This window comes from Lissotriton vulgaris, chromosome 8, assembly GCF_964263255.1.
Source record: "Lissotriton vulgaris chromosome 8, aLisVul1.2, whole genome shotgun sequence".
Lineage (NCBI taxonomy): Eukaryota > Metazoa > Chordata > Amphibia > Caudata > Salamandridae > Lissotriton > Lissotriton vulgaris.
The window spans coordinates 222249546-222266069 of record NC_141696.1 but is presented as its reverse complement, the minus strand read 5'-3'; the positions used below and the strand labels follow the sequence as shown (position 1 = coordinate 222266069).

General features: G+C 41.9%; 1 protein-coding gene across 2 annotated transcripts in view; it reads right to left on the bottom strand.

The window, feature by feature from the left end:
- Nucleotides 1-698: 698 nt before the first annotated feature.
- EVA1C (eva-1 homolog C) overlaps nucleotides 699-16524 on the bottom strand; it is a 401925-nt gene continuing 386099 nt past the window's right edge. For both annotated transcript variants that reach the window (XM_086933993.1, XM_086933994.1), the window contains exons 7-8: nucleotides 15809-15901; nucleotides 699-1515 (exon numbers count right to left, since the gene is read on the bottom strand). In XM_086933993.1, coding sequence (XP_086790119.1) covers nucleotides 1139-1515; nucleotides 15809-15901 — 470 coding nt within the window. In that variant the 3' untranslated portion in view covers nucleotides 699-1138. The remainder of the gene's footprint in view (nucleotides 1516-15808; nucleotides 15902-16524) is intronic.

Sequence of the window (16524 nt, the reverse complement as noted above, 5' to 3'; positions counted from 1 at the left end):
AAAATTAGGATTTTTCTCAATTTAGTAGTAGTAAAGGTAGGACTCTTAACTTTAGGACTCCTAAATGCCTTCTGTGAATACCGAAAGTCTTAAAATTAGGATTATTCTCAGTTAAGTAGTAGTAAAGTTGAGAAAAATCCTAATTGTAAGACTTTCGGTATTCACAGAAGGCATTTAGGAGTCCTAAAGTTAGGACTCCTAACTTCTGTGAATACCGAAATGAGTAAGTGCCTTCTGTGAATACCAAAATGAGTAAGTGCCTTCTGTGAATACCAAAATGGTAGTAAGTATAGGATTTTGTCTTAAGTTAGATCTGTGAATCGGGCCCCTTGATCTTATTAGCAGCAGAAATCCTAAAATTAGAATGTCACCTTTTGTCATGAGAGAGGAGTTTCTGAGTAGAGGCACTTCAGAGAAATAGAAGGCAAAGTTTGCAAATGACGTTCTTTTGAAATTAAGAATGCCAGTCTTCTTATGTAATCTCCTCCCTCCATTGGCCAACGATTGCTCTAACACTGGCTACTGAACCAATCACAGCTTGATTTTCAAGGTGACAGAATGGCTAAATCGTGATTTTCAAGGCACATTTCTACCCTTTCTTCAGCTGTGGCTAACAATTTTGCAGTTAAAGTGTGTGGTCCTATATCTTCTTCTTTTATGTGTAGCAATATTCATATTTCAATACAACAGCAATATATGCTTGTGCTTAGTGCCTGTAGGGTCAGCACCATGTTTTAATGTTCCTCAAGTAAAGTAAGTGTTATTTGTAATCCAGTGTTGTAAGTTACTACAAGAGTAATGCCCTGGCATGCCTCGCACAGGCTAGAAATCTTTCTTGGACGGACAAACTCATCGTTTTGCTCTTAAACAAGATAAACTATTTACTTACAGTACTAAGTGATCTCTTAAGCTGGTGCTGATAAATAGAAATCAGTAAAAAAATATAAACATAAGCCACGCATCTGTTCCAACAATGTCCCTGAAATGGATGCATATAACATGGTCTAAAGCCATTTAAATACCTGTTTTCTTACAGATGTTTGGCTCACATAATTCTCCCTTCACAGAAGGCGTAAGTGAGAAAAAGCAAAACAAATCCCACACAGTGTGCATTATCCTTTCAAAATGGATAGGTTCTTTAGTAATATGTATTTAAGTGCCTGGCAGCAGGCATATCCAAACCACTGTTCATCCAGATTTCTTGTATGATCTGTTCTCGTCGATCAATTCTTTCTGCCAGATCAGCCGGGTCCATTGAAAAGCGAACAAAGTGAGAGGTCTTGTAGACTCCAACCACCTCATCTGAACTGTCTGAAGGTGTTGGGTCCTCTTCCTCGTCATCCTCCTCACTGCTGTCCTCTTGGTAGGCACTCTCCTTTGGTAGCTGGCTTTGCGTTTGGCGACGCTTCTTGAAATCCGCGGTGCAGGAGACCCTCACGACTAGGGTGCACAACGTCAGGACTAAGCCAATGCAAATACTGGATATGAAGAGCAGGGCGGCTCGTTCAGGGTGGTCTACAGAGAAAGAAGACGCGGTCAGATCAATCTCACAAAATGGACGCATGGACAAATCGCTGTGATTGGCGCTGTGGTAAGGAGCCAAATTTATCATGAAACATGCACAGTGCAGTCAGGCCTCAGTTATTTGTGATCTGCAGAAGCAGCAATACAGATGTTAGATGATGCCACTGCTGTCAGAAATACAAGCTGGGGCTTAAAAACCTGCATAAATGTAAAGTAATCACGGACATAGTCATCACTATCCACCTATAGAATTACTTACAACTTGCTACGGTGCTAACTTAAGTGCAGGTGTATCAAGATGGTTTGTTATGTTTTATGGATGTTCCATTGGTGGTAAACATTTAAACTAAGTTTTCCTGTAGGAATTTCTTTTATAGATTTTACTGTGAACGATTGACAGTTGCGTAAATTAGATAGAATGGCTACATATGGAAATGGCACAACTTGCTTTATGGGCTATCCCCTGGCTACTTAGGGAGCACCCATCACTGGACCCGATTCACAAAAGTAATCTGAGACAAAATCCTAACTTTACGACTTTCGGTGTTCACAAAGGGCATTTAGGAGTAGTAAAGTTAGGAATTTTTCTCAGTTAAACTTAAGTTAAACTTAAGACCAAAGCGTACATTTAAGTGAGACAAAATCCTAACTTTACTACTCCTAAATGCCCTTTGTGAATCCCGAAAGTAGTAAAGTTAGGATTTTATTTCAGATTACTTTTGTGAATCGGGCCCTAGGAGCTTATACATCTCACATTTAACAAAGACAGTGCTTGAAATATAGGTTAAATAGGGTTCGGAGAGCGTCTCACTACATTTACAAAACCCGAAACCCAATACACCTGAACCTTCATTTCACACCAGAATTCAACAAAAAGGTATTCAAGTCATGGAAAATAGAGGAATGCTGCTATTTATCGCACCTTACAAATAACGATACCGTGGGGTACGTTATTTATCTGGCACGATAAATAGCACTTATTGCGACTTTCTGGGAAGAACATGTGGATATTAAAGTTTAACGCATCAAAATTCACATGTTAAAGTAAATACCATATGCTTTTGCCTTGTTAAATTTCGGCTGGTTTGACCTTTATGAAATTTAACAAAGGTTGATGTATTTAACTCGTCTGATAATTATCGGATGCCCTAAATGACACTCATCTTGTAAATCTGACCCCTGCACAAATGGGTTTATGAAGGGGTCAGAAAATAACCCACTCATAATCAGGCACTAAAGGTTTCTCTGAATGCAAAAACTCGCCCGAAGTGATTTAAGTTGATAGGCAAGGGAGTACCCAGAAAATTAAAATAGCCCCCACTGTAATCCATACCTCGAATGCCATCGGGTGAGTGAAGAGAGAAAGCCCTCCCCACTCTAAATGAGGTCCCTTCATCCCATCTTCCATCCATCTGCCTCTCCAACCTTGAAAGCCTTTCATGTATCCATCCATCTATCCATCTCTTCATGCTTCCATTTATAGTTCCTTTACCATTCTGTCTATCCACCCTTTCATCGTTACTCTTTCATCCATCCTTCTATCATTCCACTCACAATTCCATCCATTCATCCATCCTTTTCCCATTCATACATCCCTTCTTTTTCATCCATACATCATTTAACTCTCCATTTGTCATATGTCCAATTGATCCAAACATCCTTCCATGCACTCTGCCATCCATCCATCCATCCATCCATCCATCCATCCATCCATCCATCCTTTCTTGATCCCAGCCATTCTTTCTTCCACTCTTCCATTCCATGTTTTTTGACATTTCATCCATCAGTCCTTTCACCCTTGCATTAATCTTTTGATATTTTTAGCCCTTCCTTCATGTCACAGCTGCTTTCTTCTTTTCATATGCTCTAATTTTCCACTCTTCCTTCCAACCCTCTCTTTCACACTCTCAGTAACCAGTGCATTGTGGGCCCTAGACCAAGTAGAAAGTGGGCCCAAGGCTGTTATTTGAATGATAAAATACAGCAATAAATAGGGTTTAGTGGACACATCAGGCCATTTGGCCCCCAGTGCCATTGCACCTGCTGCACCACTTGATTTCCGCCCTTGCATTCTCTCGCCTTCCGGCCTTTTTTACTGTGACAGGCTTCGCATCCCTTATGATTTTCCCTTTCTTTATTTTGGGGTGTTGACTAGGCCACTGATGATAGGCTTCAGTAAGTACAACTACGACATCTTACACTATACTTCATAAAAGGTGGAACACAAAACACAAAAATATCAAACACGATGGGACACTGAATTGGGCAGGGAAGGGCCAGACACACAACTGGAAAAAAGCTGGCACTACCCCGAAGTAAGTTTCAGAAGTTTTAACATAGAGAATCCAAGTACAACATTAGGATGAGAAGGTACCGTCCACCCCACAAACTGCTTCACATGTTTCCAAGCACCTCCGATCAGTGGTACTGGCGTGAAACCTGTGCTAAACATCTGGTGGGAATGCACAATAAGCCAAACATACAGGATGAAAGTAATAAGCCATAAAGGCAAGATCACGAGTTTATTCATCTTCCTACACACAGGAGCAGCTATTCAGACAGAAGGGGTCAATAACAGGGAGCCATGATAGTCCATATGCCGGGGCAGTGAAACAAAAGGTTAAGCTTGTTGTACAGGAACAAGAAAACGTCCACCACCCCAAAAGCACATTGGTTATAAAACTTGTGGCAAGTCATGGCGCTAGAACCGATCATGCTATTTAGCAAGGGCCACCCTTACTGAGAGCAACTATCTCTTAGCAATACCAGCTCGTGTCGATATATGCAAAACATCTCCTTTTCTTCTAGGGTGACAGGGCCCCCTAAGGGACAAAAGCATTGGAAATTTGAGGTCGGATAGGGTGGGGGGAATTATGTAGGGGTGTTGGGGTTTACTTAAATGGAGATGCAAAGTCTTAACCAGAGAACTATGCAGGATTATTAATGGTTTAGCAGACCAACGAGCATTCAATATGAGGGTTGAAATGTGTTGATGTCTTCTGATCGCTGCCGGTCGGTAATGTCCATGGCAGTTCTATACAATGTCAAATAAAGTGTATCCTTTAAAATGCAAGTAAAACATTTCATGCAGAAAAAGTGTTTCCATTTTGAGAGCATCACTGAGAGTTGGCAGAGGTCTTCGGGACCACTACCTGCTCCCCCTGAAGCTGCGACGATGATTTTAGCACCAAGACGCCCACGGGCAAACGTATGCGCTTTATAAATTTCAATAATAAATAAATAAATAAATTTACAAAGGGAAAGGCATGCAAAAGGAACCCATTCTCCTTTGTGAATCAGCTACTTCCTGTACTTTGCAGCCAGTAACTTTTAAATGGTTTCAACTGGAATCACAGTTGCAACCCATCGATACACAGGATACACATTCTGAATTTGGAAGGTAAATCCATAGCACGCCCCTTCCAAATTGCAAATCCATATCCATTTCTAAACCCATTTACTGTTTCAGAAAATGTTTTCGGATTTGTAAAATAGGTTTGGTGCTTTCCATTAGTGTTTTTAGCAGTCACAAACTTTCTGATTTAACAAATGTGTTAGTTTGTGAGTGTTAAAAATATTTGCCTGTCTCAGCTGAAAAACAAGTCTGTAACTAATTGATTTGGAAAATGTGATTGTCATGAACATTGAAATTAGAGAGAGACATTAGATACCTAGTTCCTCATGAATCTTTGACTACTGCAGTAGCAACATTTACGTTTTAAACAAAAACACATTTTTATTTTAAATGTGCAAAAGTCTATGTTTAAGTAACATGCATATAATAAAGGCAAATGTTGTAGTAGGTAATCATACCTAGAAATTATAAGCCTGTAGCTGAACTAAAAATGCTGATTTAACTTAGCCTAACTTCTGATGCCATATTAACGGCAGACTCACGTTAACATTGAAATTCCTTTTTTCCACATTCAGCTGTTGTTTCGCACAAAAAGTTTTCTTTTTTGCTGGAGATGCTGCCATTTTCCAGAAGCCTTCTGTTACTAGGCATTTGTTTTGTATTAGACAACAGCGGTTTGCACCGGGAGACAACAGAAAGGATGATTCATGGGAAGGGCAGACGTGAGAAGATGGGGAGTCTACCCACCTATTCCCAAGAACTGTCTAAAATCCTATTGTACGTTGTGGATGGACAAAAAGACACTTGTTACCATCTAGAATGTTGTGTGTTTATATTACAGTGTGTTCCTAGAGCAGAGGGCGCTTCTCTCACTTGCAATTGCTGGAGACTTATCTCTGTGGTTCTTGAGAATATATCTCTCTTCATGTCTGCTGATTGGTAGCTGAGAATACTTTCCAGCTTGATTTTTCCTTCAATTAATATGACTTTAATCCAATAAACGTATTCCCTCATCAGTACTTTTAATTGGGTATCTGAACAGACACCTTATTCAATGTAATTCTAGCTTAAATTCGATTAGGGAACTCCATATGGAACATGATTGCTGCATTGTTACAATAGTAACTGTTATTTTGACTAATACTATATTGATCCTTATATTGAAATATTCATTATTGGAATATATTAACTTGTAATGCTGCTACTTAGAAGATTAATACTTATTGAATAAATATGAAAGACTAAAGAATTTAAAATAAAACCCTGTAACTCACACAAGATCTCCCTATTGACTGTACTAAAAGTCTTTAATGCTTTTATTGCTGTGTGTTTAATGTAGATTATTTCTGATTGGTCCTTTATACTTCTCATTTTCGATGACCAAAGGTCCATAGACTAGTGGCTTGGGTTATTTAATGAATACACCAGAAGAGTAGGATACAGAAACCCCCTCTCCGCCACTACTTAAAGCGCTGTGAGGCATAAATTCAACACGAATTTGGGATAAACTGTGTACTTAAATCGAACTAGGGAGCACTGCGAGTTCTGCCAGGGAGATAGCTGGTGCAAAAAAGTAATCCTTTAGTTGTAAGTATCTTTCGAACTGTTCAACCACTGACACTTTTACTGCATTCTTCAAAGACACATCAATGTGAGTTGGGTGGAAAAAGAAGATGCCTCTTGATCAATGTCTCTATACATGCAAACATCTGTGATAATATTCTGTGAGGTAACAGCCATCCAAAAACAAAGAATGACAAATAATGCACGTGCTAGTTGTCAAAGATTCTTTCTTATTTATGTTGCACACTGCATTACACGGCACATATACCTATTTTACCAATTTTGTTATGTTCCTCTAGGTTGTGTCTTCACATTCCAAAGCTTACCGCAGCTCATCTATAAAACAATGTCACTTTCCAAACATACAGAACATGTCTTTAAGTGGAACATCTTAATTACAGATATTTTGTTTGGTTTTAAATCCATGCACAGTTACACTGTGTGACAAGAAATAAGTGCAAAGTGTAGGAAGAATTCTTGCGGTTCGAAATCCCTTTTTCATATATATTAACCCCATACCAAATCACAATTTGGAAGGGGCGTGTAAGGCGCTTTGGAAGGCGGGTAAAATGGATATTGATTTTGGTCCCTGTCAAATTGCAAGTTGGTATGGTATGTATTAACAGTTTTCAATGGTTTTCAATCGCATTTCAGTTGGCAAACCATTGTTCAGTTTCTTACTTCTTAGCTGGGATGGCAACTGATTCACAAATGGAAAGGACACAAAAAACAGGTGCAAACGCCCATTGTACCCTAAGGATATTATATAGAATATGGCATCTGGTTACACTTATACAGTCAGGGCCTAGTGAGACAAATTTGTATGCCATACTACTCCCATGATCTACTTCTCCATGAATTTCCTCACTACCACGCTCCAGCAGTACCACTCATCTCTCCTTAGCTGCTCTCCCACATGTAGTTCATTTGTTTTATAGCACTACTCATACGAGTGTAGGATGTCAGAGCACTTTACATCACACACACATACAGAAAAAATGAAGCATACATGTGTAAATCAGTGTATAAGAAATGTTACATAAGACAATGAGGATTACAAGGTGTAGGAATCACATGTTAAACCATACTTTCTGGGCAAATCACTTAGGCCCACATGCATCATTGTTTCATTTTGCACTTCCTAATTTGCGATTTTTAGGGAATCGCAAATTAGGAAATGCAAAATTGGATGCATGTACATTTTCTCAAAATATTTGAAAATCGGTAAAAATCGCAATTTTTACCGATTCTCAAATATTAGGCGATTAGCAAAGTGCCAATTCGCAATTCCCATTCATTCCTATGGGCTAAAATGCCCATAGGAATGAATCGGAATTGCGAATTCGCACTTAGAATATCGCAAATCCTGATTGCATTTCAAGGGTGGAGAGGGGGGTTCAAATGACCCCCCCCTGCACCCATGAAATGATGTTTTCGCATCATGTTGCACACACACATGTCCTAAGGACATGTGTGTCCGTAACATGAATGTGTAAAAAATGCTTTTGCAGCGTTTTTAACACTTTTTGCAAATCTACCGAGTGGTTCAACCACTCGGTAAATTTGACACCCTAATTGCGAATTCGCAATTATAAAAGCAATCGCATTTTTAGAAATCGCAAAAATGTTGCGATTTCTACAAATGCTTGATGCATTCCAAAATATGAACAATAAAGAATTTGCTAACCCCCACTTGAATTTTTTGTCTCAACTTTTAAGAATACACAAACAAAGAAATAATCTTCTGTCTGTCAGGGTATTTTATTTAAACCCTTTAGAATTTTAACAAGTTTCTTTATATATTTTCATGGGTGAGAAAGATACTTATATACAACATTTACACATATATACAACTATTATACAACAAACATATATACAGATATAGACAGTTTATGTACAATCTTCTTTTTCAAAAGCAACGATTTCACAAATAATAGCTCTTTGCGAAATATTTCTCAACTATAATTACCACAAAATGAAATAGTAACAAAAAAAGGCAATCAAGTTACTTTAAGAAAGGTCAATATCAAGTTTGGAGAAAAAGTCAAAGTGATAAACAATAAATTCTTGTTCACTTTCTTTTAGTGCCTGCCGACGCGTTTCGAATCTGGAGTTAAATTACAGATTCTCATCAGGGCTCTTTCATTGTGGGTAATCTGAATAAAGAATGCAAAAGAAGATCATTCAGTAACTAGATCTAGGTAGAAATAACTTATTCCCCTTTCAGAAATGGATGTCACTAAGCGTGTGGAAAGGGGCGACCATTCGGTCCCCCCGAACGTATGGTTGAGTACCACGAGCCCCCCGGGAAGCCATTTTGTGGGCGGGAGGCGAGCCTCGGCTGGTATGCCCGAAGCGGCGTAGCCGGGGCGCGCTTTTTCCCGCCCTTAGAATGGGCTGGCCTAGACACTGACGCAGCCGGCCACGCCCTAGGGGCAGGCAGGGGCGGGTTTACGCCCGCCCTGAAGACGGATAAAAGGAGCAACAAGCCAAGAACGCATCCTCTTGTTCCTGTGCTCTGAAGCTGCACCCCTCGCTGCACGTGAGCTCGAGACGGAACGAAGAGCCAATTTTGACCCACCCACCGGCCCCTGAGGACAGCCAGTTGTTTTGAATAAAGCTTTGATGTGGTAATTCTATTTTTTGCAGGTTGTGGTGATGGTCGTGTTATTTTGAATATGCAATAAAGAATGGTCATCTACAGTATGTTTTTCAAATAAAGTTATTCTGCGCTAATATTTGATCAGTAATCACATATGAAATGGTTATGGTGTTTTGTAATTGAGTGATTTTAGCTAAATTGTCGTATTTATTTTTGGTCGGGCGGTAAGGTCATGATCGGTGAGCACTAATTGGTAGATCCCTATGAGTGGGCGTCACCCATTACGGATGGGAGCGCTCGAGGGAGGTGGCCATTGGCCCCTCAACGGGTAGGCGGTCCCTTCTAAGGATGGGACGCCGAAAGGAAAGGAAAGGGGTCAAAGCCCCTTCCTGGGTAGGAGGGGCTACAGCCCCCTCCTGGGGAATTTCCCGGGGCCAGGATATCTGCGACGGCAGATGTGGTAAGTTGTGTGGGGTTTGGGAGGGGGTCTACGCTACCTTCTAGATACCTCACACGAGTCCTCGGACGACCTTTAAGTGGCGTCGAGTTTATTGGGGCCCCCGTCAAGTCAAGGGAAATTGGTAGTTGCACTTGAGGTACACCTCTGTGCGGTCGCCCCTCACAAGTGAGGGGGATATTTCTGGTTTAGGGATCTTGACACCGGTTACGATCTTGCCGTTGGCCCTTAAACGTTAGGATGTACAATTTCAAAATGTCAAGTTAATGTTTTGTAGGATGTTAGTTCGGCTAGGAGAACCTTTGTATTAGAGAATATGTTAAGGTGAGCCAAACATCGCAATGTGGTAATGAAATTGTACATAATATGAAACTGTTATTTTAATGTTTTAATTTTGTTTCATATTTTAATAAATACGGCCGGGAGGGTCACTCCCTCCCGTCTTCCAAAAGTTCAGAACTGTTTCCGGTTTCCCATCCTTGGGGAGTGTGTTGAGAGGGGGTGGCGGGTATCTCAGCCATATTACCTTAAGCTGTGGGCGACGCGATCCCGCGGGTCCAATTATTGTAACGAAGCTAGTGAATTCCTGGGTCTTTAAATGCAACTGTAGACCTAATGTACGGAGTAAGGGATATTTTACTGTTTCATCAAGGAACAACAAAGCCAGCCTGTTTCTCAGACAAAAAGGCAATCAATCCATACCTATAATGGTGTATTCAGCGTGAGGGGGTTCGTTTATTCTGATTTCGCTCTTCGCACACACACGGAGATTCCAAAAATACTCTGCAAAGTACAAAGAATAGTGCTACTGAAAGCCCATTCTTTTTGTTATTAGCATTCTAATCGGCATATTCCTCAAAAAACCAGGACATATCTGTATTGCTTTCTTTAACTGCGGAGATCGTGTTTTGACCTTCTCCGATATGGAACGCCTCTTTTGGGACAGTAGTTCGGCGTCCTCCGCAGTGTTGGAGACAGCGTGTCAAAGTCGCGCTGTAAGCCTACATTGGGATTGTTTTGGTTTAGTGGGAGCAAAACTCGGGAGTCACGAAGAAATCGCTCTACCCCACCCGCACTCACCTTCCTCTTACTGTGGCTTCCTCTACCAGCAAACCATCCACCATTACGGAGGCCATGTTTGGATCTTCCACTATATTAAGCCGCCGCTAAGCATTATGGTACCAGTAGTTTGACAGTCGTTGTGGAGATTGCAAGCGCCTTACAGCCTGGAAATCTCTGACAACGAGTTCAAGCCTGTTTGTGCACTATTGAATTTTAAAATCAAGTAAGCCTCCTTCCTCAGCAACACTTGCTCTATGTTAATGCCGGGTTTAGTTTGATTCATACTAAATAGGACAGTCCACTGAAAATCATTATCCGCATGATTGCTCTCAATGAAGTGTTGGACCAGGGGTGCAGTCAGGACTTTATTTTTAAGGCGTGATCTATGTTGTGTCATGCGTGTATTGACTTGTTGGTTCGTCTTTCCTATGTACACTTTAGGGCAAGGGCAAACAATTGTGTACACAACATTTTTGGTCCTACAGTTGGAAAAGCCGATATGTGGCCAGATGATATTTGCGTGTTGAAAGGTTTTACCCTCAATGGTCGAATCACAGGCCACGCAATTGCCACATCTGTGGTGGCCTTCAATGGGCTTTAGTCCCCATTGTGCTAGCAAATCACTTTTAGGTTTAGTTAGCCTTATGTCTGCGCGGACAATCTGTTGTCCAATACTTTGATTTTTCTTATACGCAAAAATGGGGTGTGGAAATGGCACTTCAAGTTCTTCAAGAAGATGCCAATGTTTGAGGACCATTTGTCTTATGGTGTGTGTTTCTGCACAAAAGGTGGTGACACACACCAATTTTTCAAGATCACGTTTTACCTTTGTTTCAAAGAGGCACTCTCTGGGAGTGTAGCGTGCTCTCTTGTATGAATGTTTTAATAACTTTCTGGGGAAAATGCCGATTAGAATGCTAATAACAAAAAGAATGGGCTTTCAGTAGCACTATTCTTTGTACTTTGCAGAGTATTTTTGGAATCTCCGTGTGTGTGCGAAGAGCGAAATCAGAATAAACGAACCCCCTCACGCTGACTACACCATTATAGGTATGGATTGATTGCCTTTTTGTCTGAGAAACAGGCTGGCTTTGTTGTTCCTTGATGAAACAGTAGAATAGACCTTACTCCGTACATTAGGTCTACAGTTGCATTTAAAGACCCAGGAATTCACTAGCTTCGTTACAATAATTGGACCCGCGGGATCGCGTCGCCCACAGCTTAAGGTAACACGCTTAGTGACATCCATTTCTGAAAGGGGAATACGTTATTTCTACCTAGATCTAGTTACTGAATGATCTTCTTTTGCATTCTTTATTCAGATTACCCACAATGAAAGAGCCCTGATGAGAATCTGTAATTTAACTCCAGATTCGAAACGTGTTGGCAGGCACTAAAAGAAAGTGAACAAGAATTTATTGTTTATCACTTTGACTTTTTCTCCAAAGTTGATATTGACCTTTCTTAAAGTAACTTGGTTGCCTTTTTTTGTTACTATTTCATTTTGTGGTAATTATAGTTGAGAAATGTTTCACAAAGAGCTATTATTTGTGAAATCGTTGCTTTTGAAAAAGAAGATTGTACATAAACTGTCTATATCTGTATATATGTTTGTTGTATAATAGTTGTATATATGTGTAAATGTTGTATATAAGTATCTTTCTCACCCATGAAAATATATAAAGAAACTTGTTAAAATTCTAAAGGGTTTAAATAAAATACCCTGACAGACAGAAGATAATTTCTTTGTTTGTGTATTCTTAAAAGTTGAGACAAAAAATTCAAGTGGGGGTTAGCAAATTCTTTATTGTTCATATTTCAATTGGTCCAGCTACCCCTTCATCCCAGGACCAAACTCCTTTTCTTTACAAAATGATGCATTCCCAAAAGCCTTTTTGGAATCGCAAACGGCCGATTTTAAGGAATCGCACCGTTTGCGACTCCAAAAATGCTTGATGCATGTGGGCCATGATCTACCTGTGCCTAACAAAAATGAATGTGTCCATCTGTAACGAAACTGGTGCTCATGTAAAGCGCTCTGATACCCGATGTGTCAGGTCTAGTTCGCTCTATATAAAACTCAAAAACAAAAAGGAACCCATTCAAGCAACCTGAGGATAATGACAGATGGGTAAAAAACATACAGTTTTAACCTATACCATGCACTTTGCATGCAGCTCTTTGATGAAGGTTCATAGGTCACTGTGTATTATTAGGGTTGTAACTTATGAACTGCAAGAAACGAAAGGATCTCTTTGACAAAGGCAGCAATCTACTGAGCTATCTGGATAAAATACAGTTATGTGACTTGCTTTGTACACATTCTTTGCATGTGGCATTAACCCTCTGCACTACTTTATGATGAGTCAAAACTGCCTCTAGTGAAAACTTGCCACTCATCAACAGGAACATTAATCACCAGAGTTATCTCAAAATTTTTATTGTTGCCTGTAAACTGCTGGACACACAAGGAACTCTGCAACACAGGTTTTTTAAACCCATAAGTTATTTCTAAACAAGACTTCCCCTGAGGTCAGCGCTAAGGTAGCTGCACTGTTCATACCACTCTAGAGCTGGCCCTGTAGACATCACTCATTTTGTTTCTGGAGACTGTCATTACGTGTACACAACACATGGAGGCCAGTACATTCTAAGAGTTTTGAGAAAGGGAGGGCCGAAACTGTTTCCTCTGGCTACTTTTTCTCATCTAGCATACTTTTTAATAATTGGGTTTTCTTCTTTATGAATTATTCCAGGCCTCCTCTACATCTTTTAATGGGTGATGTTGATGTACACATCTCTTACCTATATGCAAGTTCTGCTTGTCCTGCCTGAAAAATATCAATTTCTAAAATATCCCATAGTTAATGTGATTAAAGTATCATTGTAATTAATGTAGTTAGTTTAAATGTAATATGAATGTTTAGTCATATATTCAATTTAATGTTATTCTTATAATAATATTTGGGTTATTAAAGTTACAATTGTTTAAAGGTTATGGGATATATTGTGCAAGGGTTGATAATGTTTAATTTAACATGTATTTTGAAAATTCTCAATTTATTATACATTTTAAAAATGAGTATTTTTAATTTATTTACATTATTCTTACATTTGTGTTATTTATTTTTTATCTTGAGGGTTCATTGATGTGGGTGTTTAATTCAAAAAGTTTTTTATACTATTAGTTAAGGGATATAATCGGTATTTGGGTGGGTAGTGTTTGTTTTGTTATTTCAACATTAAGAATTGCATTTTTGGTGATTGAAATGTGGACAACCTCGCCAACCTCGGTCTCAAGCAACTGGTGAACACCCCCACCCACTACGCCGGCCACACGCTTGACCCAGTCTTCTCCTCAAGCAAGTACATCTCCTTCAGCCACTCCACCGGACTTCCCTGGACTGACCACAGCTGCGTCCACTTCAGCTTCAGGAGAACCACGACCCACCACCACCCGCAACAGGTTCCTCGCAGGAACTGGAACAAGATCACTGCCGACCTGCTCACCACCTCCCTCAGCCAGAACCCTCCCGCCAGCACAACGGACCGCAACGAAGCAGCCAACAACCTCACACAGTGGATCACCAACTGCGCAGACGACCTCGCACCACTGAAGACCCCTCCAGCAGACACAGCAGCAAAAAAGCCTCCTGGTTCACCAACGAACTTAAGAACTCCAAGAAGAACTGCCGCACCCTCGAGAAAACCTGGCGCAACGACCAAACCACAGACAACATGACTGCCCTCAAGCACGCCACCCGCAAACACCACAAGCTGATCCGCACCACCAAGAAGACAGCATTCAAAGAACGACTGGACAACAATGCCCACAACAGCAAGGAACTCTTCAGCATCGTCAAAGAGCTCTCCAACCCCAGCGCCGGAAACAACGACATCACTTCCTCACAAGACCTCTGCGACTCACTCGCCTCGTTCTTCCACCGCAAGATCGCCGAAATACACAACCGCTTCGGCGCACCAACCACGCACCCAACCACCGAACCAACGCCCACCACCCTCTGCGCCTGGACCCCGGTCAGCACCAAAGAAACAACCCGCACGATGAACACCATCCACTGCGGATCCCCAACCGACCCCTGCCCCCACCATGTCTTCAACAAGGCCGACTCCATCATCGCACCCCAACTCCGGGACATCATCAATGCCTCCTTCAACACCGCCACCTTCCCGGAAAGCTGGAAGCACGCCAAGCTCAGCGCCCTCCTTAAGAAACCAACAGCGGACCCCACCGACCTCAAGAACTTCCGCCCCATCTCGATCCTCCCTTTTCCGGCCAAAGTCATCGAGAAGACCGTCAACAGACAGCTTGCCACCTTCCTCGAGACAAACGGATCCCTCGACCACTCGCAGTCCGGCTCCTGAGCCAACCACAGCACCAAGACCGCCCTCATCGCAGCCACGGACGACATCAGATCCCTGCTTGACAACGGGGAAACAGCGGCCCTCATCCTCCTGGACCTCTCCGCAGCGTTCGACACTGTCTGCCACCGCACCCTAGTGCAGCGCCTCAGCAACATCGGAATCCAAGAGAAGGCACTGGAGTGGATCATCTCGTTCCTCGCCGGAAGAACCCAGAGAGTCCGCCTCCCCCCGTTCAGATCCAAGGCCACCGAAGTCATCTGCGGCGTACCACAGGGATCATCGCTCAGCCCCACCCTCTTCAACGTCTACATGAGCCCCCTCGCAGCCATCGCATGCCAACACAACCTCAACATCATCTCCTACGCCGACGACACCCAGCTGATCCTCTCCCTCACCAACGACCCAGCAACCGCCAGAACCAGCCTACACAAAGGGATGAAAGACGTTGCCGAGTGGATGGTGGTTGCCTGAAACTGAACTCAGACAAGACGGAAGTCCTCATCCTGGGGTCATCGCCCTCCGCCTGGGACGACTCCTGGTGGCCCCCTGCCCTGGGCACCACTCCCAAGCCAACGGACCACGCACGTAACCTGGGCTTCATCCTGGACTCCTCCCTCTCGATGACCAGACAAGTCAATGCATCTCATCATCGTTCTTCAACACCCTGCGCATGCTCCGAAAGATCTTCAGATGGATCCCCACCGAAACCAGGAAGACAGTCACCCAGGCACTCGTCACCAGCCGACTGGACTACGGAAACACCCTCTACGCCGGAACCACAGCCAAACTTCAGAAAAGACTCCCAACAGGCCTCGCATCGGTTGGGCCTTAGTTGAAGGTAGAGAAATCTATTCCTTACCTTTGATGTAGGCAAATGCAGCCAGAAAGCTGCTGAGGAGAATCCCGTCATTGACTGGAATCCTGGATTCTCTTGGACGGATAACAATTTCAACTGCAAAATATAAATCACAGGATCAAAATTAATTATCAACTCAGGGCATTGGAAATGAATACACTGGTTACAACCTCTGAACTCTAATTACAAATCTAATTTCTCATGTCTACTCGCACTCACCATAGATGCGAGACACAATACTTCACTATGAGCATATTCGCAAATAAATCAGCAAATATTTCATAACCCAACATAGGGATTATTCTTGCATTTGATCACTCTGATTTTGTGTTCGGTATTTCAGTCCCTAACTTATCCCAAGCAAAAGCAGTGTCTGAAAAAACATAGGATTTTCACCTCAAGAGACATTAGTCATTGTCGCTCATCACCAACTGACCACAAAGGCAATGTGTAAGTGACTCACGTTTCTTTACAGAATAGGTCGGATGATGGTGTTAGTGGCAGAAATAGTGCCAGCCCGCAGCACTAGCACAAGATGGAGGGGCAGAGGAAGATTGTGCTCCAGGCCCTGTGCTTTCCATGGTGCTGCTCTCCTTTAGCAAATATCTGGTTTTAGATTTTGTAAGTGAAATGAAACCTGCTGTCCTTATTAATAATGAGAAGGCTTACGTGACTATGGGCCAGATGTATCAAAGGGGCTTACTCATTCTGTGTCTATG